Source organism: Peromyscus californicus, unplaced genomic scaffold (genome assembly GCF_007827085.1).
Source record: "Peromyscus californicus insignis strain IS unplaced genomic scaffold, ASM782708v3 Scaffold_13__1_contigs__length_99412109, whole genome shotgun sequence".
Classification (NCBI taxonomy): Eukaryota; Metazoa; Chordata; class Mammalia; order Rodentia; family Cricetidae; genus Peromyscus; species Peromyscus californicus.
This window is the reverse complement of record NW_026294424.1, coordinates 65884729-65911003: the sequence shown is the minus strand read 5'-3', so window position 1 is coordinate 65911003 and position 26275 is coordinate 65884729. Positions and strand designations below refer to the sequence as shown.

The 26275-nt window shown below is 41.4% G+C and overlaps 1 protein-coding gene across 2 annotated transcripts in view; it reads left to right on the top strand.

Moving 5' to 3' along the window:
• Positions 1–26275, top strand: part of Corin (corin, serine peptidase) — a 211671-nt gene that overhangs the window by 145577 nt on the left and 39819 nt on the right. For both annotated transcript variants that reach the window (XM_052735099.1, XM_052735098.1), the window contains exons 10-13: positions 1284–1391; positions 12236–12467; positions 15179–15324; positions 16081–16188. In XM_052735099.1, coding sequence (XP_052591059.1) covers positions 1284–1391; positions 12236–12467; positions 15179–15324; positions 16081–16188 — 594 coding nt within the window. The remainder of the gene's footprint in view (positions 1–1283; positions 1392–12235; positions 12468–15178; positions 15325–16080; positions 16189–26275) is intronic.

Genomic DNA, 26275 nt, shown 5'->3' with positions numbered 1-26275 from the left:
TCTCCCTGCTCTCTTTTCTCCTCCCTTATCTCTCCAGTTTGAATGTACCGCCTCACCTTATTCTGCCTCACCATTGGCCAAACAGCTTTATTTATCAACCAATCAGAGCAACACATTTTCACAGCATACAGAATGACATCACCCATCACTTTTGTTTTTCAGTATTTGGTTCCTGGCTTGTCATATAGGCTTGCCACAAAGCAGGCACTTAATATTTGCTGAACTATTGAATGCATGATGTCCTAAAATGTCACAAAGATCTTACACTTATGAAAAATGTTGAAGTTGCCTTGGGGGAAAAATTTGCCCCCAGTAGCTTTAAATGACAACAGTGACATCATTTCTGCAAGGTGACAATATACAACATTTTCACACTAGTGGAACTGGAGGAAGAATTCCAGTATCATATGCAATGCCTTAGAAATATAGATAAACATGATTGTATGTGTACATATATGTCTATTTATACTCAAGAGTGCCTTGCAAGATATTCTGGATTCCAGATGGCATGTCTGAAAGTAATTGACCATAATAATGGGGGAGAGATGGAAAGAGAATGGGTAGCAATTTATGACTTTATCCACTTAATCTACAAATGACCAGGAAATCAATGGCAAAAGCAGTTTCCTCTCCACACACCTTAAGGAGAAGCCATCAGGGCAAAGGCTACTGCCACTTTGGAAAGAAGAAGCCCTGATCTTAGTCGTTAGAGCTCAGCTGATGATATTTTCCAAGGATACTAAAAGTATGGGTAGCAGCTGTGAAAGACTTGCCCAAGAGACAGGATCTTTGAAATAGAGCATTCATGTTGCTGCCCTGTTGATTACCAGGGAAGGCATTTTCCTTAGTCTGGAGAGTTGGGGGCAAATGAGTGTTTTTAAGACGTCATTTCCAAACCAGAATGTCAATGTCTCTAGATTACCTTCTTGCCCTTACATTGTTTGCACTTTATTTTGTGAAGTTTAGGCACGTTTGTAAAAACAGTGTACGCTTTTCCCCATTGGAAACAACCATCTGTTATTTTCTTTAATGTGGTTTGCCTCATTTTTGATAATTTGTATGGAATTCTTTTGGCCACTGGGCTGTATTTAGTTGGTGGGATGATGAACCCAGAACATACCTATTCCATATGTGTTCAATATTTGGGGCCGGGTGGGGTGGGGGAGACTGGAAGGGAATTAAAGCTGTGTCACCCTACAGCTCCAGGAGACATTCTTAGTCTTTCAGATGGAGGGTTGGGATTGGCAGGTAATGAAAGCTGCTGGGCTTTTTCCCTTCCACAGGTCAGACGCCATGTCCAGAAGGAGATCAGGGGTGCCTCGACAGTTCCTGCCTCGATTCATGTGCTGGTAGCTCTCCGTGCGACTCAGACAGCAGCCTGAGTAACTGTAGTAAGTATAACAGCTGACAGGGACAATCTTCGTGACAGACTGTATGTTCAGCCTCTTCCTACCGCATTGCCATAAACTACTGAAGTTTGGAATCGCTCCAAAAAAGTATATATATATATATATATATATATATATATATATATATATATATATATATATATTTGCTTTTTATTTTGTCCAAAGGTTGCATGTGGTAGCAGAAAAAGAACCAAAATGGTCTTCATTAACTAAATAAGAAACAAATGTGTGGCTGTGGAGGGGCCATCAATCCACATTGCTTAATGTCATTACCACCACTTTCAACTCAACATCAGCTCCTATAAATTATTTCCATGGCTCCATCTGCAGGCAGATGTTATCTTTCTTCTTTTTAAAGCACAGCTTCCAAACTGGAGACTTCATCTAAGAAGCAGATAGGAGATTCATTGAAACAGTCACATAAAATTTGGTCAGTCTGTTCTTCCAGTAGATGCATTCTCACTGTTCCAGACACACTGGTGAACGATAATGGTCTGAGAATCATTGTGTTAATTTGTTTCAGGGACAGTGCAATAACTCCAATGGCAAAAGCAGGTGGCTGTCTCTAAATTATTTTTCAGTAAAGATTAGCTGAGGAAAGACTGAATGGGCATGAGTGACGTGTATCAGATAAACTCCCGTGGGAAATTTTAACTGAACTAGAAAATTTCCAAAGACTGATTTTTAGAAATGATTTCTTCCTCCTGAACTCAGTTAGCATACCACACTCACTTTTTTCATGTAGGTTAATTAATTGTTTGTTCTATTTTCATCTTGGGGTTAAAAACTTAGCAGCAGGTCAGTCAGCTTTCAGATATCAAAGGAGAGTTACTTCCTATCATGGACCCTCTCCATGAAGGCCACCAGAAGCTTTGAGGCAGTAGACTGAGGGGGCAATGGGCTTCCAGTGGCCTTGTGACATTTGAGGTAAATTATATCTCTGACTGGGATATCCCAGGATATCAATGCTCATGATTGCTAGCAAACTATTTGGCTAAATGGAAACCCCTCATCTCTCTGTAGTTCTCATATGAGGGGACTGTTTCTCTTATGTATTGTATTAGCCCATCTTTTTGTTGCTAATGACGCAATACCACAGACTAAGCAATTAACCAAGAAAAATTGTTTATTTTGTTCACAGTTCTGGTTCAGGTTTGAGGGGCCCCATATAGCCATGTTCCTTTTACTGCTAGAAAATCAGAGTAGCATAAGACATCCTATGAAGGCACAAAAGAGATATCCCCTCTCTTAGCAAAGTCCCCACTGCTCAGTCATGGACTCAACCTTGTTGTTCTTATCACTTCCTACGTGCCACTTAGAAGCATCATGGTCTGATTATGACTCCAGTCTTAATACCTCACAATGGGATTAAGCTGCATGATTTCAGCACAGATGCATTATAATACCATATGAATGAACAGCAGATATTAGTCCGACCATTAAGAAAGCATCAGCAGGGGCAAGGGATACAATTCAGATTGTAGAGTGCTTGCCTATCATGCGTGATGCCCTGGCTTCAATCTTTAGCACCCACATCCACTATTGTCCATAATCCCAGCTCATAGTATGCAGTGGCAATAATATTAGAAGTTCAAGGTCACCCTTAGCTACTTGGTGAATACCTGGTATATATGAGACATTGTTCCCCAAAAAATTTGTAGTAATAAAACCAAAAGAAGATACACTGACCACTTTCTCTCTCAGTCAGCCATATCCAAACTACAGATTTGCATATAAATATATATGTGGATGTGTTCAGGATTCATTGATTCTATTATTTTGTTTTGCTTATATCACAATTATGTCTGGATCCTTTTTAAAGAATGATTTATTTTTATTTTATTTTCAACTTTTGGATGAATAATTTGAAGTGTGACAGTCATGTCAAAGGTATGTGCTTAGTATTAAAATTTTCAGTGTTGTTTGACATGGAATGACACTGTTTAGACTAAAAAATGTAGACAGGGAAATGTTACCCCATGTCATACATGGGGAGAAGGGAAACTGAAAATCCTATTTTCTCTACATTTGAGACACTTCAAAATCTAAAAATTTAGGGGCTAAACATATAGCTCAGTGGTTAAAGCAGTGGCTGTTCTTCCAGAAGACCTGGGTTTGATTCCTAGTACCCACATGGTGGCTCATAAACATCTGTAACTCAGTTTCCGGGGATTCAGTACCCTTTTCTGGCCTCTGTATTCACCATATGCACATGGTGCACAGACATAGAGGCAGGCAGAATATCTATACATATTAAATATAAATGAATAAATAAATAAATAAATCTCAAAAATTTTTTCCAAAATCTAAAATTTAGAGTACAGTATCATCTTGCAAAAAAGAATCATATGAAGGGCAAGCAGCTGGCTCTGGCTTATACACTAAGTAGAACTTGCAGTGAGTGCTCAAGGTCCAGGCATATAACAGGAGCTGTCCTCTTTAAGGGAGAAAACAGGAATCACGTCCCTAGCTTACAGGAGGTAACTTCCAGCATGGAGGACACCTTGTAGTCTCCTGACTCACATTTACCATGTTGTTCTTTCCAAGTTCTTTCAACATATGCTTTCCCTAGCATCTCCCCAGCTCCTTGGTTCTCCATGCACATCTCCACTAATTCCTTCCCATATGCAGCAAACACTTGAAGACCATGTATTCCAAGTGTCAGACATTGGGCCAGGCGTTGGTTCCTCACTCCTTCCATTATTGAAAGCAGTATCGGGACCTAACTTCCAGCTACCTCTCAAGGAGCCCCTGGGTGGATTATGTACGTGTGCTTGGTTCTCTGTACAGATGGTCAAGTAGCACATTCTCTTGTAAATCTGTTCACAGACAAGGAATTGTGATTATTTGACAGTGCTTACCGTCATCGACATCAATGGTGTTTCTCTTCTTAGCCCTCACCTCTCTGATGGTGTTTGTTTTTTCCAATCGGAGCTCACAAAGAGAGAACAGGGAATAATAGATTGGAAGCAAGTTATTCGGAGCAAAGCTGCTTATTTCTTCCTTCTCTTTTCCTTCCCCCTCTTTTTCTTTCTTTTTTTTTCCTTTTTTTTTTTTTTTTTTTTTTTGTGTGTGTGTGTGTGTGTGTGTGTGTGTGTGTGTGTGTGTGTGACAGAGTCTCACTACGCTTCCCCACATAGCCTGGAACTCTCTATGTAGACCTGGGTGGCCTTGAACTCAGAGATTTGCTGAACTTTGCCTCCTGGGCCCTAGGATTAAAGGCACATACCACCACACTTCTTTCTCTTGTTCAGTGTAAAATTATACCTTAGAATATGGAGGGGAAAATGAACGAGTAGACACACAGATGATGAAATATATCACTAAAGCTCATTACTTAGCATTGTGAACAGTACTGTTTGGTTTGATGTCCTTGACATTGTGAGTGAAGAAAGCTGATATTCGTTTTACAGAGCCAGCACTTCACCAAAGTTTCTTGGATTCTAATCTCTGAAGACACTAGTTCTTGCTGTCTCATAAAAGTTACCCAGCTCTTCAGTGGTCTCTCAAGATGCATTGGGTGGGATGCAGTTCTCAGGATACTTGAGATGACTTCAGTGGCTCCAGTGGGAAGCCAAGGTTGACAATGACTGCTCTATTGGTCAGTTTGTGACTTGGCTGCATGGATTTGTGCTCCTCTCCTCTGACATTGCCTGTGGAAGATTTTCGTATTTCTCTGTGTATTTTATTTTTCACTAGAACAGTGGTTCTCAACCTTCCTAATACTGCAACCCTTTAATAAAGCTCTTCATGTTGTGGTGACCCCCCAACTGTTGCAAAATAGAATATTTGTTTAACCATATAAAGATGTTTTATATTTGTTTGGGTTGCAGGATACTTATTTAATTATGTAAAGATGTGTTGCTTTTATTTATGCTGCATGTGTTTAACTATGTAAAGATGTGTTGCTATTTTACCTTGCCTGCCTAAGGCACCTGATTGGTCTAATAAAGAGCTGTAGGCCAATAGCTAGTTAGAGGAGGGATAGGTGGGGCTGGCAGGGAGAGAGAAAAGGGGAGCCAGCCCACGTGGGTGGGGTGGGATGGGGATGGGGAGGCAGTCCACCAGAGTCCAGCCAGCCAGCCAGACATGGAGGAAACAGGAAAGCAGGATGGACAGTATGTAGATGAGGTAAATGAGCCTCAGGGCAGCACATAGATTAATAGAAAGGGGTTAATTTAAGTTAAAAAAAAAAACCTATCTAGAAACAAGTCTAAGCTAAGGCTGAGCATTCATAATCAATAGCAAGTCTCTGCGTCATGATTTGGGGGCTGGCAGACTAAGAAAGTTTGTTATGCCCAACCATAAAATTATTTTCATTGCTCTTCATAACTATAATTTTGCTACTGTTATGAATCATAATGTAAATACCTGTGTTTTCAAATGGTCTTAGATGACCCCTGTGGAAGGGTCATTTGACCCCCAAAGGAGTCACAACCCACCTTGGGGACCACTGCACTTGAGAAAGCCGGTGGCTTACTTTTCATTACCACAAATGCCTAACATTACAAACAAAAACCTCAAGTTTACATCTCTGTGCATGAGACAATGTATTGAAAGGCTCAAAGCATCAGAGGAATAGCTTTGAACAGCCTGGATTATTCTGTCCATGCCTGCCTGGCATCCTGACATCTATCTCTATGCCCTGCAGGGAGCAAATTGCAGACATAGCTTTGCATTGGGGGTAGGAGTAGAGATGATGTTTTTATGGCACAGAGAAACCAATCTATCACTTTCCTGTCATAGGATATAATCCAGGCAAAGGGGAGCACCAGCTGGAAAGAATCATTCCCATGGTTATCTATTCCTCTTTGTACGTATGTTCATCAAGACCCCATGAAGCCTGGTGTGGTTGTAATGCCCCTGGGTATTTTCCTGTGTTCCTGATGTTCTAATTCCCTTTACTTCAACATGGCCACTCACCTGTTCTCTTACTTTACCTTCTAATGCTCTTATTGAACACTGAGGAAGAGGAAGGACTGGATAACTTTGCCCTAGATAACTTCCTTCTCATCTATAACTTCTTGTCTGATCTTTGCAAACTCCAATTAGAAGAAACAAATAGCATGGGTCTATGATCAGGAAGCAAGACATCAAAATGGTGAAGACTTCAGTTCTTGGTAGCAAATAGTAGATAGGAGGAATGGTGTCTTTCTACAAGGGTCCCCACCAGCCAAGTGAGTAGATGATGAACTGAAATATTAGTACTGGGATGACACAACGAGTTCATGAATCAAGGCATGGGACATCTACAGCTGGTGACATCACAATGAGTGTGTGTGGGGGATCAGAAACCACTTGGCTGCTGAGGAGAAAACACAGCCACTGTCTACAGTCCTGGCAAACACACAAAGCCTAGGCTACCCTCCTGGTGCTGCCACCCAAGTTCAGGAAGTAGGGCAGGCAGGGCTCTTCTTCAGCTGCAGTAGGAGTGCGCAACCAGCAAATCCAAACTGTGTGTACTCGGCGGGACACATGTCTGGGTTTTCAACAGCGAACTGTAAAGAAAAACAAGCGATGGAGAGGGGAACCTAAAGTTTGAAGCTAATTAGATGACAGGTTCTTGACAAACAGGCAAGCTTGAGCTGGAATGTGACGGTAAAGACAAGCCAGGCAGTGACAACTATGAGACTCGCTTTTCCTTTGGGAAGAAAGGGGAAGGTTGAAATAAGACAGGATCTAGGGGAGTGGGGGAGGGGGTGTCTGAGCTTTTGCCAGATCTCCCTTACTTGCAGTCACAAGGATATTTACTTTCTCACAGCCCACAGACTGTTAGAAACAAAAATGATCAGTACAGGTTTAGAGTTTGCAGCAAAGGATGTCTGATCAGTGTGAGTAGATGTTGAACATGTCATCTTTTCCTGTAAATGGTCATCACTTAATACCCAGTTTCCAGTAACTTTCCAGCTCTGCAATCATGTGCAGTTCACAGCCCCATCTTTATGCGGGATTTAACAACTCTTGCTGCAGACTTTGAAAATGAGCTGCCATAGGCTTTAAAAACAGATATTTATTAAACCTTATCTACAGTCTGGACCTGGTGAACAGAGAGAGACCTTACAGAGAACTTAGGCTCCGGCCATTCTGTGCTAAGCATCCCTGCATTTGTGACATGATCGCCCTCTAGTGACCAATTTAAAGTAAGCTCCATGTTCATGATCAAACTGTAAAAGTTTACTGATCAAAGCTACCAGATTTGGATTTGATGAGTATCTAAGGGCCTAACTTGTCCAACCATCTGAAAAGACTGCCTTTTAAGGGAACGGAACATAAGATCCAATCCTTACCTCACTCAATAAAGATCTCCCGCACAATGCGTGCTCATCACGTAATCTTTTCATCACCCTTGGCTGTGAATCGCTGAAAGTTACGTTTCGACAAATCAAAAGTGACACATTCTCCTTACGTCAAAACAGAGAGAAATTATCCGTGAGACATGATATGATATCTATTCATCACCTAATTAAAATACACGGATAAAAGGCGGGGTGGTAAAGGGAGGGAGAGAAAAGAAAGATGTGTGAGAGAAAGGATTGCCTCAGACGTCTGTGAATAATGCCAGTCTGTCAAATTGTAAGTCTATTAAGGGAAGGAGGAAAAGAGGCCCGCATCTCTGGAACTGAAGATGTTCGTGATAGTCAATGAAGCCTGTAATATGAGCAACAGGGAGACGAACAGGAAGGGTATGAATCTTCATTGGCAAAGGCAAACACAGACCTCTGTGTCTGTAAACACCTGCGTGTATGAATGTGAGCAGGGAAAGGAATGAGTGGGGTTGAAAGTCTTCTAAAGACTCCGAGAGAGGCAGGGAGAAAGAGGAAGGGGGGTTAATGAGATCTTTATGTATGTTTTGTTATGGTAAAAAAGAAAATATTTTAAGAATCTGAACACAATATTTGTTTTACTCTGAGCAGATGGAGCAAGTGACTGGAGATTAAGTGGCTTAAACAGTAGATATTTAGATCCCACAGACCCAGGGTCTGGAAGCTTGAGGTCAGGTGCCAGCATAGCTCAGGCATGGAATCTTCTCGACCACAGAAGGCCAATTTCATTTTGTATCTCATATGCCAGAATGAGAGGGAGATTTCTCTGAGATCCTGGATGTTGGGTACTGTAGGAGCCCATTTTCGGGTTCCTCTCGGCTTTACCCAGCAGGTCCACATAGAGAATGATTAGGACCACGGGCCTGAGTGCAGGTGTCTGGGATGCTCTGCACTTGGCTGTGCTGGGGGAGGAGGTCTTTTGTTCCACCCCTTGGCGTCTCTATAAATACCTTGGGGCAGAGACAGTCGGGGCCCGTTGGAATAGGTTCCAGGCCCTCTCGAGGCTATCCTTTATTTTCTATCTGTTTATCTCCGCAAGATTCTCTGCAATAAATCCTTCTATCTAATATTTCCTGCTGCTCACACTCAAGAAAACTCTGGGGAGCTGTGGGGTTGGTGGGTAAATGCCCCACAGGGTACTGATCCAATTTTTAAAGATGCTGTTCTCATGACCTAGTCACCTCACAAGAGCCCTGCTTCCCAATACCATCACAAAGCTTACGGTTTTGAGAGAATATAAACACTGGGTCCTTAACACCCTTCCTTCATAAATAGAGGAGCCACTGAGGACCAAACCTTTACCTCCCCTGCCTTCTTGTCTTTCCACCTCACTTTGTCCCCAATACAATGCCAGTTTCCTGGTGTCCTGGCTTCCCCAGGAAACAGAGAGTCCTAGCACATCTTGTCCATGACATCTTTAATCTAGTCAGCCCCTCATGAATATTATATCCACAAAACTTTCATAGTCTCTAGATTAATAAGTACTTTTGAGGCTTATTTTATCCCAGTCCTTATTAATCATTTATTTGTATCATCTACTTTTCAGACAAAAAAAAGGTATGATTTGAATAATTACTCAGAATAAGGCATGGAATCTTTAGAGTGCCCGAGTCAGTTTTATAACACATGTCTAATTAACTCTATGCAGGTCAATGGTATAACCTGCTGCTGGACTCACCAAGGGGACAGAGAGCCTCTACGGCCTTCCCTCAACCTGCCAGAACCCACCTGTCCTCGGAGGCTTGAATTGCTCTTGGTTATCTCGTGCTGTCCCTTTGCACTTCTAACATTTTGATCAGTGTTACTGTGTTAGTAAATTCAGGCTGCAATCACACAGTCCCATAGGCTGTGAGTCATAAACAACAAACCTGCGTGCCTCACAGTTCAGAAAGCTGCAAGTCCATGGCAGATTTGAGCTCCAGGGAGGGCTTGCTCATTCCGTGGCTCGCCAAGTGCTGCAGTCTTGCTGTGCCCTTACATGGGGGTCAAAGCAAGACTACCGGCTTTAAGAATGCTGACTCCAACACGAGCTTGTCTCCTGTCATTTATACGGCATCTAAGTTTAATTACCTTCCAAAGCCCCACCTCTGAGTGCTATACCATTGGGGGTTATGACTCTGAATTCGGGGGTGAGAGAGACATAGTCCATGATGAACTTTATCCAGCCTGTTCACATACTCTGCAGGCAGTACATTCGTCTTCTTTTCTGCCAAGTCTGTGGAGTCCCAAAATGGCAGGGACATTGCTTTTTCTTTTTCAGTGCCTAAAACAGTCCCTGACACATTTCCCCTCTTCCTTCCTCCGTTCTCTGATGTCGAGATCTAAATGTCATTTCTTTAAACTCCGAGACTGATGTAGGGGAGGCAAGAAGGTCAGGGAGGAATGAATACAGCAGGGTGTGATGAGCAGGAGCACACAGCAGGTCTGTAGTGCCGGGACCCTCACACTCTTCAGGAAGCGTAGGAAGAGCCCGGAGTCAGGAAGGTCTCCGGAAGTGGTTTCATGGGGGCTGAGATCAGCATGCTGGAGAAGGGATGACTTACTGAGGAAGACAGAGAAGGACTATGTCTGGAACCAAGTTCTAGAAGTACATAGCAACTGGAAGCATGGCCCAGCTGGGTGAGTGATACCCGGAAAAGACATAGGAAAAGAGGCGCGGACGGGCTGCATGAGGACATATCCTTCTGGAATTATTTGGGTTGCAGGGGGCATAAAACCAACCACAGCAAAGATCTGCTGATGCCATAGTTACAGGCTGTAGTTGAAGAATAAAGTAAGGCCTTAGACTCCAAGCTGACATGCTTGCCTTTTATCCTCATTAGCAAGAAGCATCTAACAGATCTCAGCCTCTTCTTAGGCTAACGGTATAGCCTTAGCTTTAACTCCATTGGTCAGTAAGAAAGCATATGCTCAGAAATTGTCTCATCACCCATTTAATTAAACTCATTGATTTTTTTTTAAATGTCTGTGAAGATAATGGGGCTTATACTATTTTAGAAGCAATGAATAAATCAGCAGGAAAGGAAGGGAACTGAACAAAAGACTAAACAGCGAGTCATTTTTAGATGAAGTTGAGTCAACTTAAAAAATGATGAAGGGCTTTCTCAATGTGTGTGCTGGACACGATGCTGGCAGTGTCATGCACAGAAATGAACATGTTTGTCATGGCTCTTCTGGAGCAGGGTCCCTGGTTTTGATGCCCATGGACAAAAGTCATGCAGTTTAGTTTTTGCTACTTAGTCTCTGGGCTCCTTAAACTATTCCCCTTATTGTTTTTATTCTAACTTCAGGTATCTAGGTATCGAAAATAGAAATGCAAAGTGAACATTTATCAATACTAATTCATAGATTTGTCTTAAAACAAATCTTCACATTCATAGAGTTTTACCATTTATTAGAGATAAAAAGGAAAATTTACATAATAATGAGATAGATGGGTTTATTTTACATAAAAATTGTATTTGTTGAATCTTTTATATGGAACTAGACATTTGACTCACACTTGCAATTTTAGAACTTAGAAGGCTGAGGCACAAAGATGGCCTTGGCTTTGGGGTCAGTGTGAGCTATATAATGAATTCCAGAGCAACCTGAGCTAGAACATAAACAAAAATATAGAGCAACAAAACAACCAACCAAAACCCAAAACAATAGCAAAAACCAATCGATACTATAAGACTTAGAACATCATTAATGTTTTCCAAAGTTGGTCCATGTTTAATTTTATAATTCTCTACATCGAGAATGCTGCCTTCATTTGCATAAATACGTAGTACAAATCAGTTTAAGTATATTTAGGACTTTCAGAAACTGGGAATCCTAATCTCAAGATGAACTTCATCGAACAAGTTTTCATGAAATGCAAGTCAGCCATTCAAACAGTACTAAAAACCAAATTCTAACACAGCACACTCTGAACATACACTAATTTGATACATGCTGAAGAAAGATGGAAAATATTGTCTTTATTTTCTGTAATTAAACCATTCTGCTTCAATAAGAGATGAAAACTTGTATATACAGTGAGAGCACTGTAGCTCATAACAGACAGTATTCTGGGACCTGAGTCTGCTTCTATAAGAGATGAAAACTTGGTATATACAGTTAAAGCACTGTACCTCATAACAAACGGTATTCTGGGACCTGAGGTATTTCATGCAGTGTTTGCTGCTGGCACACAGGATGTATACAATGTGCACTGTAGAATGTATATGTCATGTGTTCAGAACCAAGGCTGCAGTGAAGTCACACAATGCAACATTTGTGAGTGTCAGAAACACCTCGGATTCATTGTGTGCTTTATTTTGAATTACGTTTTGGCCACTGTATATTCAGAAATCTTTGATTTTTTTTATACATTATTTTACAACTCTCATGCATGGTTGTGTAACCAGGACCCAGAGTTTTAGAAGCTGTGATTTAAATCAAGTAAAGTAGACTTTGAGAGTGGAAAGCTTTAAAAGGTTGTTTTTAATATTCAGATTTGTATGTGTTTTTTGTTAGGTCAATGTGAGCCAATCACTCTGGAACTCTGCATGAATTTGCCCTACAACCATACACATTATCCAAATTACCTTGGCCACGGGACTCAAAAGGAAGCGTCTATCAGCTGGGAGTCATCTCTCTTCCCTGCACTTGTTCAAACCAACTGTTACAAATACCTCATGTTTTTTGCTTGCACCATTTTGGTTCCAAAGTGTGATGTGAAAACAGGCCAACGCATCCCCCCTTGCAGGTAAAATAATGAACTATCTACATGCTATCTCAGAGAGAACCAAAAGAATACAAAGTTGAGTTAGACAAAATAAATATTGCCAAGGACTCTGAAAGTTAACAAATTCAAAAGATAAAGAAGACAGAAGAAAATGAGTATTTGAGTAAGAATTCATCCTTCAAGCACCAAACATGGAAGGTGTTACCTTTCTTCTATGACAGGTCACGTGCTTTTATCTATCTGTGTTCTGATTTGATGGATCACAAAGTATCCTCTTGAATGTAAGTTAAGGTTGGGGTTCTGCTCAGTGGTAGAGCATCCTTTAGAATATATGAGGTCCTGGGTTGGATCACTAGCACCCTAAAGCAAAGCAAAGCAAAAGAGAGTGTGAGGGAGCTGAGGAAGGGGCTGTGCCTGCCACTTTGTCCGGAAACACTGATGTATCCATTTTTTTAGATTAATTAAATGTGTCCTTCATCAGTGTGTTGAAGATGCTGTCCTGTGATAGTCCTTACAGGTTAGTGTGACTCCATAGGGAGATAGGCTAGGCATGCGCAGGAGGGACAGTGATGCACATCACTGACATTTTTCTGAATGAAAGTAAGGCAACATCTCAAGAACAGAGCTTAAACCTTGGGACTGAACAATATCCGAGGGCCAGTACTATTGCTGTGGTGTCCATGGTTAGCGTCAAGTCTTCTCTAGCTGCTTTGTGCTCTTAAGACAAACTACTCAGTCTCTTTGGTCCTCAGGTCCTTTCACTGGTGAAGTAAGTGTTTTGTTTGTTGAGTTTTGTTTCAGCAAGAGTTCAAGAAAGGACTGTGAAGTTAAGTAAATGCCGAGGCTCCCGAATTGGATGAAAGCTCTGTGGTGACTCGTGGAGCTATGAAGATAGCACATGGGCTCAATTGCTTGGTGGCAGCTGTGCCCCTTTCTGGGCCACATGTTAGAGGTTGTAGTCAGAGAATGTGCATATCCAAGATGACAATCCCAGAAGTGACTGTTGCTACATTCTGCAATGCTGTCTTGCAATGAAGGGTGGCTATGTGGATGCACTAGCCTGAATGTGAGAGGTAACTTACAGAAACCATATGTTGGGAGCAGAAGTCATATGGAGCTTTAAGAAGAAGAAATAATATCAGTATAGTAGACAGATGGGAAAACAATAAATTTAAGGCTGTATATCAAGTGGATGATGAAGGAGGGCATCTCTAGAGTCAGGGCAGGAAACAATAAGATTTCAGAATGACTCGGCAGCTGAACAAATCATACAAGAAGAAGAGAGTAAAATTTAATGTTTGCTTGGACAAAAGTAATTCTGAAAATTTTATTACATACCCAATGAAGTATTGTTAGAGTATCTACTGACTGCATATTGAAAAGTTATTTGTAAATCTTACTCTGTTTTTCCTAAGCAAGGTCAATGATGATAGTGAATTGCTACTTTGAACAGGTTTTCCCAAACTGTGTTTGATTTTCTTTTTATACCTATGTAAAATTCCCCTAATGTTATAACTATAGTTATAAATGTATATCTATATTGAATTTTATGGCTTAAGTTTTATAACCTAAAATGACTGGTTGCAAATGGTTCTGAGATATTGAGTGAACTTGTTGATAAACTTCTTTCGGTGACTTTAATTCTGTTTTTTAGCTTTAATGATATATGTCTTTCAATCTTCAGTGACAGCAATGCATGCATAAATCTATTTCATTATAACAAACTAATATGCTCCTAAGCTTATGAATTAATGCATGACTGCTTCTGCTGAGTTTGTTTACTAACCTTAACCCTTAATTTTTGAGTTACACATCTGAAGATAACGAACCTTACTGAGCCTCCCAATGTCACAAAAGCTTGAAGATTATTGTGTCTCATGTTCAAAATCCCCTTTGACTGAGGTTACACTATCATGTCAGGTGCCTACCACTGAGGGCCACACAGATTTTGACAAGAACTTCCTTGAACTTCTGGGATTGCTATTAGTATTATTTTCATTTTATAGTAAAATTCAGAAGTGGTAGAGTCAATGGTTACCTTAAAATGGCAGCTATGGCTGAGTTTGTACATTTGTTATACATTGTTATATCTAGCAAAACTCTAATCCCGAATTAGTGCCTGAATAATATTGAACTTACCATTTTTTTCAAACTGAATATGAAAATGACCCATATTCATTATTGTTGAAAATTCCAAGCCTAAACTAGAAATTGAATTTTATCTTTAGAATAAGCAAGGAAGCAGTATTTATGGAAGCTGAAGAAGGGGAAACAGAGGCAGAGCCCCTGGTAAACCAGCATAGCATATGACCCTTCCACCCCACTACTCATCAGAGGAATGCTCAGCTGGAGGCTCTTGTATTGGCTCATGGTCCATGGTGACAGATGATATCACTATATTGGGCATTCCTCTGCTTAGAACCAAAAGCTGGAGAATGTTGGCCTGAAACAGTAAAGTAGAAAGCCAAAGTGAGGGGATCTGTGTCTTGGAGAGAATTTCATTTTTCTGTTTTCAGTGCAATCTCTCTTGGTGAAAGCAGGTGGGTCCTCTTTGTAGAGATATTGATTGTTTGGGTTTTCTAAATGCCGATTGTGTATCTATGCACGCTGATAGGTTTCTGCATACTTCCTTATACATACAATCCAGCAAAGCTTTAAACCCTTACTGCACTCTAAGCATACACTTGCAGTGGAGCTGGATGACTTCTGACACGTTGTCTTTCTGCTCGCAGACCCCTGTGTGAGCACTCCAAAGAGCGCTGTGAGTCCGTTCTTGGGATCGTGGGCCTCCAGTGGCCTGAAGACACAGATTGCAATCAATTTCCAGAGGAAAATTCAGACAATCAAACTTGCCTCCTGCCCAGTGAAGATGTGGAAGGTTAATGTTCCAGTTTATTCTAGTAGGGCATCTAACATGGATGAACATGTCAGCCAGTTTTTGCTGTCTCTGAATTAGGAAGGGTTGTTGCTGGCTTTCTATTTAGTTATCAATTAGACTTTGTAGGTGAGTTATGCCAGAAATGACTTGATCACCCTAAAAGGCTCTGGCATGTAAGTGTCAGCTGTTATCATTGCTATCACATGTAAAATAATTTTAAGAAATGAAAATGAACTCAGAGATGAGCTTACTCATCCAGAAACTTCCCACTTTATGTATACTCTACTTACACAACTAGTTATTTGTGGATGCTGTTCCTTTTAGGAGCCATGACACTAGTGATAAACACCAACCCTTGGTTCTTCCAAGTGAGAAGGCAGTGTAGGATTATGAATAGAAAAGTAGATTTGGGGATGGGTGCATCAAATGAAAGATTAGAACCTCTGGGAAGCTGGGATCATGGCTTGCACCAGGGATTTCAAGCTCAGGCCATCGTTAGGTGTCCGTTCAGAAAGGGAACTGGTTATTGCAAAGCACAGGTGCTAAGTGCTGATCTGGAGAGAGGGTACCAAGGGTGAAGGAGAGGGATGGAGATGAGCAGCGGGAAGAAAGCCAAGTGAACTCCAGGCGCTTTAGCTGTGTGAGGCCTGTTCTATCTTCAGTACTTGCCTGTTCTCAACACCCCAACTGGAAACACAGATGTTAGTTGATGTCTTTGCAATTCTGTCCACTGAGAGCAGCCCTGCTTTTTGACAGAATGTTCTCCGAGCCACTTCAAGTGTCGCTCAGGGCGGTGCGTGCTGGGTTCCAGAAGATGTGACGGTCAGGCTGACTGTGATGATGACAGTGATGAAGAGAACTGTGGTAAGTGTGGGAGACAGCTTTCATATGTAAACGGCTGCTTGTTCTAAGAGGTGGCGTCCCGTCTAATGCTAATGCATTTTCTCCTGACATCGACAAGCCGTAAGGCATGAATTGATAGGATTTTTCTACTAGATTACATTTTAATTTATAATAAAGTTATAATTTACATCCTTAATTTTATATATGTATAATATATATAAAGGAAATATATATATGTATATATGTATGTATATATATAAAGGTCACAAATGTGAGGAACCATTTTTGTTATTAAATTGCAAAGCAGTTGTTATTTGGTTTATGGGAAGAATAATGATGTCTTGGCGTAGCCTTCGAGAGCTGCTAATCAGGCATCTGTATCCATGTAGACAGTTCAGGCCACAATGCTCACATTTAATTGAGATTCATTTTCATGCCCCTCTCGTCTCTGCCTCTGTTGAGATAAAACTCTGCTTGACACTTTTTCCGTTGAGCCCCAGAGTCACCCATGGAAAGGCTGAAGATGTCACTGGCAATTTGAACACAACCGTTCTCAGTTTATTGTCCTGAAAACCGTAGTTCTTGTAAGCTGAGCATGTCCAGGGATCAGAACACAGACGGTGTTTTTCAACACACAATGCCTGCCATACAGCAGAATGATTGAGGTGTTATCTAACAGCTAGCTTGCTTATGATTATTTAGTCTGTCATACCCCCAAATAAAATTGACACTTTATTCATTGGAAGCACGTACGACAATATATCTTTTGAGATCATTTCATTCCCTTGGCTTTTGAAGTATGAAATATTGCCTTCCCCCTCAAAATGAATTTTCATAGTGAATGTTGTCCTCCTGGTCAAAACAAAATGCCATAAGCAATCAACTGAACCACTATCAGCTACTATAAATATGGACACGCACATCACATCCTCTGGAAGATTACAGCTGTCAGGAAGATGGTACAGAGGTCAGTGTAATTTTGCTAGGGAGCAATATTTAATAATTTGAGAACTTACTATCGTTTGCCTGTTTGTGAGCTTTCTATAAAAAGTGAAAATAAAAAATTCACTGACTGTTACATCAATAGTATTTCCAGAATGAATTAGATTGTTCACTTAAAACCTTGGCTGGGGTGTGGTATTCTAACATATGATTTAAGAGAGATTGTCTTAGATTATTCAAAGTGATTATATGACTCTATGGAAGTGACTACATTTTCCGTGGCTGACTAAATGTTTGTCAAGTGCTTAGTTTAAACCAGAATGGGTTATGCTGCTTGGGGGTGCACACCTGAAGTCCCAGCCCTCGGGAGGTGGAAGCAGAAGGTTGAGAGGCGAAGGTTCTCTTCAGCTATACAGTGAGTTCGAAGCTAACCAGGGCTGCTACATGAGGTCTCGAGTCGAGAAAACAAAACAAAACAAATAAAAAAAAATTCATCCTGGCAAGAATAAATGGTCTTCATTCTAAAATACATTATGAAACATAAATTCACAGTACTGTAATATAGTACTTAAATGACCCTAAAATATCAAGATTCTAGTTAAATAATAAGTTTTCATAAAAATTTTAATCTTATAATGGACAGAATACCACAGCGGTAAAATAAACTAAGCTTTATTTCATTTTCAAAATATCATATCTACCATTGATAGCCCTGCTATAAAAAGTTAGAAATGGATGAGAAATTAATTCATTTGGAGCTAAACTGATTGTTTTAATAGTAATAATTTACATGAGAAAATTTACACTGAGTTTTCCAAAGTGACCCATGATGGACAAGTCCCCCTTTGGCATGCTTGCATGTGCTCAGATGGGCTGTCCAGTGTGCTGGGAAGACACATCACTGATGATTAGATAAAGAAGTCAAACTGTCAGGCCCCAAGGGACTCTGGGTACGTCATCCAGTTTATTCTCTGCTGTTAACCTCTCTTTTCATGTGCACATAGGCCCATGAGGAAATAGAAACAGGGAAGTTGGGTTACATTCCACTGTTCCCATTGCTCTGACTTACTCTATGTCTCTTGCATTTAAGGCACTCAGTGCTTGGGACTGCCTATCATGAATCCACAGCTTGCATGGAAGTTTTAACAACACTATTGGGGTTCCCTTCAAAACAACACTTACTTTAGTTGTGAAACATTCGACGTGCCAGGAATTAAACTGATTGTGTATTTCTTTAGCAATTTTGTATCTGGAAATGTGATTACCAACGCACATAAATTATAGATGTGCTTTCAAAAATCAATGTGTAAGAACTTAGCAAAGAGAATTTTGCTCCTAGTGGGCTCCTGTTCTCATGATTAAATTTTTCGTTGTTGCAATTGCTAACGTAAACAAGCACTGCAAAGTTTGTTACTATTCAGCAGTTCAACAAATGCTTGGAAGGACTGTGCAAGCCTGAAAGATCACCAAAGAACTTATTCACGGGAAAGAAGCCCTGGAGACATGGAAGGGATTAGCAGATTCGGCAGTTAGTATAGAAGCAATTCCTCATCTTACAGGTTGATAGCTTGTCAGTGATAAAAACATATAACAAATCCATATACATTTATACTAGTAACTGGATAAACCAAGTTTCAGCATAACACGTTCCATGAGCCAAACAGTGGGAAACAAACAGGCCTGAACAGAGAAGCAAACAGGAAAGACACAAAGAAAACAGCAACGTGCCGAGGACCATGTCTGGACCCATGGCCCTACCAGCCAGGGTCTGTGTTGAGGTCCATGGTTCCTGTTACCATTCAAGGCCATGAGTTTGCCCAGGGTCTGGGCAACCACCTGAGGCCATATTGGAATCCAGGGACCATGCTGCTGTTGGGCCCATGATGATCTGAGCCGCCTGTGCTACCACCGCGGGCCATGGTGACTGACATCCAGGCCCAAGCTGCTGCGGCTGGCCATATCTGGGTCTGTGATTCTGCTGCAGCTAGGGTCTGTGTTGATGTCCGTTGCCTGTGTTACCACATGGGTCCATGTAAGCCATGTGTTGAACAATATGTTGAAGTACAAGGGCCAAGGGCCATGCTTCACTGGCCCTGCCCTTCACCGGCCCAAGAGAATCCCCCCCAATCAGAGAGCTGACACCCCCTCCCTTGCTGGCCCTAGGATAATGGACCCTGATGATCCGGGCATGGGAGAGCTGGCCCCACACCCCTCATAGGAGAGCTGCCCCCCCAAGTTGGGAAAGATGGCCCCAACCCTCACCACAGGTGTGAGAGAACTGGCTCTGCCACTCATCTGAGGCGGGTGGTCCCAGCATCCCGACTGACCAACTCAGCTACCACCCAGGAACACATGAGGTCTTTGAGTTGGCAATCCCCATCTACGACCTGCTAGCACATGTGAAGGGACTGGGGAACCATAGCTACAGGATCTCCATGACTCAGGGCAAAAGCAGGATATCTGAGAGGAGTTTTGGCGAGGGTCCAGCATCAATGGTGTGCCAGAAGACAGAAGCCCTTGAACCAGAGCAACAACTCATTACACAGTGAACATCTGCAAGTGAAGCTATTTGGACAAAAGCGTCTACCTCATGATACCCAGCAGCTCCCAGTGCCACTGAGATGGATGAAGAGGCCATGGAGGAGTGGGAAGGGTGGAGCAGCAAAGTGGTTTTTCTGTTTGTTTGCTTGCTTTTTTGTTTGTTTTAGGTTTTTTGTTTACTATTCTTATTTTTTTTAATTTTTATTATTTCTTTTTAAGTTTTCCTTTGGGAAGGAGATGGTATAAGGGTGAAGGGCAGATACAGAGGGACTGGGCAATGAGTGGGATTGGGGGGCACGATATGAAATTCCCAAAGAATCAATAAAAAGTTATGTTAAAAAAAGAAAACACCTGCAGTCTCCACGCCCTGCCCCCACTCCCATCCCCCTGAGCCCCAAGCCTCTTCCTGAGACTTAGAGGCCGGCCCCCAGCTCCCATCTTGCTCCGGACTTCCCTTTTGGAAAACTGGTGAGTGCCCTTCCTTGCCCCGGACCCCATCCCTGGGCACCAGCCACTCCAGGGAAGACCTGCCCAACTTGGCCCCAGGTTCTGGCCACCGGGCAGGTTCCCTGCTAGCCCCACCGGGAAGGATCCCCTTCTCCAAGACCCCTGGCAGGCCCTGCAGTCTCCACGCCCTGCCCCCACGCCCATCCGCCTGAGCCCCAAGCCTCTTCCTGAGACTTAGAGGCCGGCCCCCAGCTCCCATCTTGCTCTGGACTTCCCTTTTGGAACACTGGTCTGTCTGAACCAAGTGTGGGGATAAGGCCAGTAACGAACCACAAGGAGATGGGCAGACGTCAAGGCAGAAACATATACAACAAAATGAATAGCAATACAGCATCACCAGGCCCTAGCCCTCCTCCAACACCTAGACCTGAACATCAGAAATTGGAAGAAGCAGAAGAAAACAGCCTTATGAATGACATCATGAAGAAGCTAGAGGCTTGTGTAGAGGAAAAGACAAAAAAATGTGAAGAACGCTGTAAACAACTAGAGGAAAGGGCAAACAAATTAGAAGAAATCAATAAAGTCCTGGAAGAAAACAATAAAATACTGAGAGAAAATCAAGAAAAATCAATGAAACAAATGAAGGAAACAGTCCAAGACCTGAAAAGGGAAATAGAAAAAATGAAGAAGACACAAACAGAGGGAATGCTGGAAATAGAAAATCTGAGAAAACGATTGGGAACTTCAGATGCAAGTATAATCAACAGAATGCAAGAGATGGAAGAGAGGATCTCTAGCGTTGAAGATACAGTAGAAGAAATACATTCATCAGTCAAAGAAAACACTAAAGCCAACAAAGTCATGAACCAAAATGTCCAAGAAATTTGGGACACCATGAAAAGACCAAACCTAAGAATAATAGGGGTCGAAGAAGGAGAAGAATACCAACTCAAGGGCACAGAAAATATATTCAACAAGATCATAGAAGAAAACTTTCCCAACTTAAAGAAGGAAATGCCTATGAAGATACAAGAAGCTTATAGAACACCAAACAGACTAGACCCCCAAAAAAAGTCCCCTCGCCACATAATAGTTAAACAACTAAACGTACAGAATAAAGAAAGAATATTAAGAGCAGCAAAGGAAAAAGGCCAAGTGACATATAAAGGCAAACCCATCAGAATAACACCCGATTTCTCAATGGAGACTTTGAAAGCCAGAAGAACCTGGACAGATGTAATGCAGACACTAAGAGACCATGGATGTCAGCCTAGACTAATATACCCAGCAAAACTTTCAATCACCATAGATGGAGTGAACAAGACATTCCATGACAAAGCCAGATTTAAACAATACTTATCCACAAACCCAGCCCTACAGAAAGCACTAGAAGGAAAATTCCAACCTAAGGAAGTCAGATACACCCTCGAAAACACAGGCAACAGATAAAGCCACAGCAGTAAACCCCAACGTATAGAAGTACCCACACATCACCACCAAAAAATAACAGGAATGAACAAACACTGGTCATTAATTTCCCTCAATATCAATGGACTTAATTCACCTATAAAAAGACATAGGCTTACAGAATGGATACGAAAGCAGGACCCATCTTTCTGCTGCATACAAGAAACACATCTCAAATTCGAAGATAGACACTACCTAAAAATAAAAGGCTGGGAAAAGACTTTCCAATCAAACGGTCTTAAGAAACAAGCGGGTGTAGCCATCCTGATATCCAGCAAAATAGACTTCAAACTAAAATCAATCAAAAGAGATCAAGAAGGGCATTACATACTCATCACAGGAAAGATCCACCAAGATGAAGTCTCAATTCTGAATATTTATGCCCCAAACACAAGGGCACCCACATATGTAAAAGAAACATTACTAAAGCTTAAATCACATATAAAACCCCACACATTAATAGTGGGAGACCTCAACACCCCACTTTCACCACTGGACAGATCTCCCAAATTGAAACTTAACAGAGAAATAAAGGACTTAACTGATGTCATGACTCAAATGGACTTAATTGATATCTACAGAACATTCCATCCTAACAAAAAAGAATATACCTTCTTCTCAGCACCCCATGGAACCTTCTCTAAAATTGACCACATACTTGGCCACAAAACAAATCTAAACAGATACAAAAGAATTGGAATAACCTCCTGTGTTCTATCAGACCACCATGGTCTAAAGTTGGATTTCAACAACAACAAAAACTACAGAAAACCTGCAATCTCATGGAAACTGAATAATACCCAACTGAATCACCAATGGGTTAAGGAAGAAATAAAGAAAGAAATTAAAGACTTCCTAGAGATCAATGAAAATGAAGACACCACATATCCAAATTTATGGGACACTATGAAAGCAGTACTAAGAGGGAAATTCATAGCACTAAATGCCCACATAAATAAGTTGGAGAAATCTCACACTAGAGACTTAACAGCATACATGAAAGCTCTAGAACAAGAAGAAGCACAGTCTCCTAGGAAAAATAGACGCCAGGAAATTATCAAAGTGAGAGCTGAAATCAATAAAATAGAAACAAAGAGAACAATACAAAAAATTAATGAAACAAAGAGTTGGTTCTTTGAGAAAATCAACAAGATAGACAAGCCCTTATCCAAACTAACCAAAAGACAGAGAGAGAGCATCCAAATCAACAAAATCAGAAATGAAAAGGGGGACATAACAACAGACATTGAGGAAATCCAGAGAATCATCAGGTCATACTTCAAAAACCTCTATTCGACAAAACTGGAAAACCTAAAAGAAATGGATAACTTTCTGGATAGGTACCACATACCTAAGTTAAATCAAGACCAGATAAACTATTTAAATAGTCCAATAACCCCTAACGAAATAGAAACAGTCATTAAAAGTCTCCCAACCAAAAAAAGCCCAGGACCAGATGGTTTCAGCGCAGAATTCTACCAGATCTTCAAAGAAGAGTTAATACCAATACTCTCTAAATTGTTCCACACAATAGAAACAGAAGGAACATTACCAAACTCCTTCTACGAGGCTACAATTACCCTAATTCCTAAACCAAACAAGGATACAACAAAGAAAGAGAACTACAGACCGATCTCCCTCATGAACATTGATGCAAAAATACTCAATAAAATACTGGCAAACAGACTCCAAGAACACATCAAAACAATTATCCACCATGATCAAGTAGGATTCATTCCAGGGATGCAAGGGTGGTTCAACATACGAAAGTCCGTCAATATAATACACCATATAAACAAACTCAAAGAAAAAAACCATATGATCATCTCACTGGATGCAGAAAAGGCATTTGACAAAATCCAACACCCCTTCATGATAAAGGTATTAGAGCGATCAGGAATACAGGGAACATACCTAAACATAATAAAGGCAATTTACAGCAAGCCAACAGCCAACATCAAATTAAATGGAGAGAAACTCAAAGCAATTCCACTAAAATCAGGAACGAGGCAAGGCTGTCCACTCTCCCCATACTTATTCAATATAGTACTTGAAGTTCTAGCCAGAGCAATAAGACAACATAAGGAGATTAAGGGGATACAAATTGGAAAGGAAGAAGTCAAGCTTTCCCTATTTGCAGATGACATGATAGTATACTTGAGCGACCCCAAAGATTCCACCAAGGAACTGATACAGCTTATAAACACCTTCAGCAACATAGCAGGATACAAGATCAACTCAAAAAAATCAGTAGCTCTCCTATATACAATGGACAAAGAAGTGGAGAAGGAAATCAGAGATACATCACCCTTTACTATAGCCACAAATGCCATAAAATACCTTGGGGTAACACTAACCAAGCAAGTGAAGGACCTATATGACAAGAACTTTAAGTCCCTGAAAAAAGAAATTGAAGAAGATGTCAGAAAATGGAAAGATCTCCCATGCTCATGGATAGGCAGGACTAACATAGTAAAAATGGCAATCTTACCAAAAGCAATCTACAGATTCAATGCAATCCCCATCAAAATACCAACACAATTCTTCACAGACCTGGAAAGAATAATACTCAAATTCATATGGAAAAATAAAAAACCCAGGATAGCCAAAGGAATCCTGTACAATAACACAACTTCTGGAGGCATCACGATCCCTGACTTCAAGCTCTACTATAGAGCTACAGTAATAAAAACAGCTTGGTACTGGCATAGAAACCGACATGTGGACCAATGGAATCGAATTGAAGACCCTGACATTAATCCGCACACCTATGAACATATAATTTTTGACAAAGAAGCCAAAAGTGCACAATGGAAAAAAGAAAGCATCTTCAACAAATGGTGCTGGCAAAACTGGATATCAACATGTAGAAGGCTGCAAATAGATCCATATCTATCACCGTGCACAAAACTTAAGTCCAAGTGGATCAAGGACCTCAACATAAATCCAGCTACTCTGAACCTGCTAGAAGAGAAAGTAGGAAGTAGTCTTGAACGCATTGGCATTGGAGACTACTTCCTAAATAGAACACCAGTAGCACAGACTCTGAGAGAAACAATCAATCAATGGGACCTTTTGAAACTGAGAAGCTTTTGTAGAGCAAAGGATACGGTCAACAAGGCAAAACGACAGCCTACAGAATGGGAAAAGATCTTCACCAACCCCACATCTGACAGAGGACTGATATCCAGAATATATAAGGAACTCAAGAAATTAGACATCAAAATGCCCAACAGTCCAATTAAGAAATGGGCTATAGAACTAAACAGAGAATTCTCAACAGAGGAAACTCAAATGGCCGAAAGACATTTAAGGAATTGCTCAACATCCCTAATCATCAGGGAAATGCAAATCAAAACAACTCTGAGATACCACCTTACGCCTGTCAGAATGGCTAAGATCAAAAACACTGAAGACACCTTATGCTGGAGAGGATGTGGAGCTAGGGGAACTCTCCTCCACTGCTGGTGGGAATGCAAGCTTGTACAACCACTTTGGAAATCAATATGGCGCTTTCTTAGAAAATTGGGAATCAATCTCCCCCAAGATCCAGCTATACCACTCTTGGGCATATACCCAAGAAATGCTCAACCACACCATAAGAGCACTTGTTCAGCTATGTTCATATCAGCATTGTTTGTAATAGCCAGAACATGGAAACAACCCAGATGCCCTTCAACTGAAGAATGGATAAACAAAATGTGGTACATATACACAATGGAATACTACTCAGCAGAAAAAAACAATGGCATCATGAGGTTTGTAGACAAATGGATGGATCTAGAAAAAATCATCCTGAGTGAGGTAACCCAGACTCAGAAAGACAAACATGGTATGTACTCACTCATAGCAGGATACTAGACATGAAACAAGGATGAATTGTCTGCTACTCACATCACCAGGGAGGCTACCCGGAAAACAGGACCCCAAGAAAGACACAGGGATTGCCCAATGACAGAGAAATGGAATGAGATCTACATGAACAGCATGGACATGAGTGGGGGTAATGAAAGGCGAGGGTCGAGGGAAAGAGAGCTTGGGGAAGCTGGAGATCCCAGCTGGATCAACAACAGAGAGGGAGAACAAGGAATAGGAGACCACGGTAAATGAAGACCACATGAGAACAGGAAGAAGCAAAGTGCTAGAAAGGCCCACAGAAATCCACAAAGATACCCACACAACAGACTGCCGGCAATGGTCGAGAGACAGCCCGAACTGACCTACTCTGGTGATGGGATGGCCAAACACCCTAATTGTTGTGCTAGAAACCTCATCCAACTACTGAGGGATCTGGATGCAGAGATCCATGACTAGGCCCTGGGTGGATCTCTGGGAGTCCAATTAACGAGAATGAGGAGGGTTTATATGAGCGAGAATTGTTGAGACCAAGGTTGGATAAAGCACAGGGACAAATAGCCAAATGAATGGAAACACATGAACTATGAACCAATGGCTGAGGGGTCCACACTGGATCAGGCCCTCCGAATGGGTGAGACAGTTGATTGGCTTGATCTGTTTGGGAGGCATCCAGGCAGTGGGACCAGATCTTGTGCTCATTGCATGAGTTGGCTGTTTGAAACCTGGGGCCTATGCAGGATTGTTTGGCTCGGCCTGGGAGGAGGGGACTAGACCTACCTGGACTGAGTCTACCAGGTTGACCTCAGTCTGTGGGGAAGGCTTTGCCCTGGAGGAGATGGGAATGGTGGGGGGG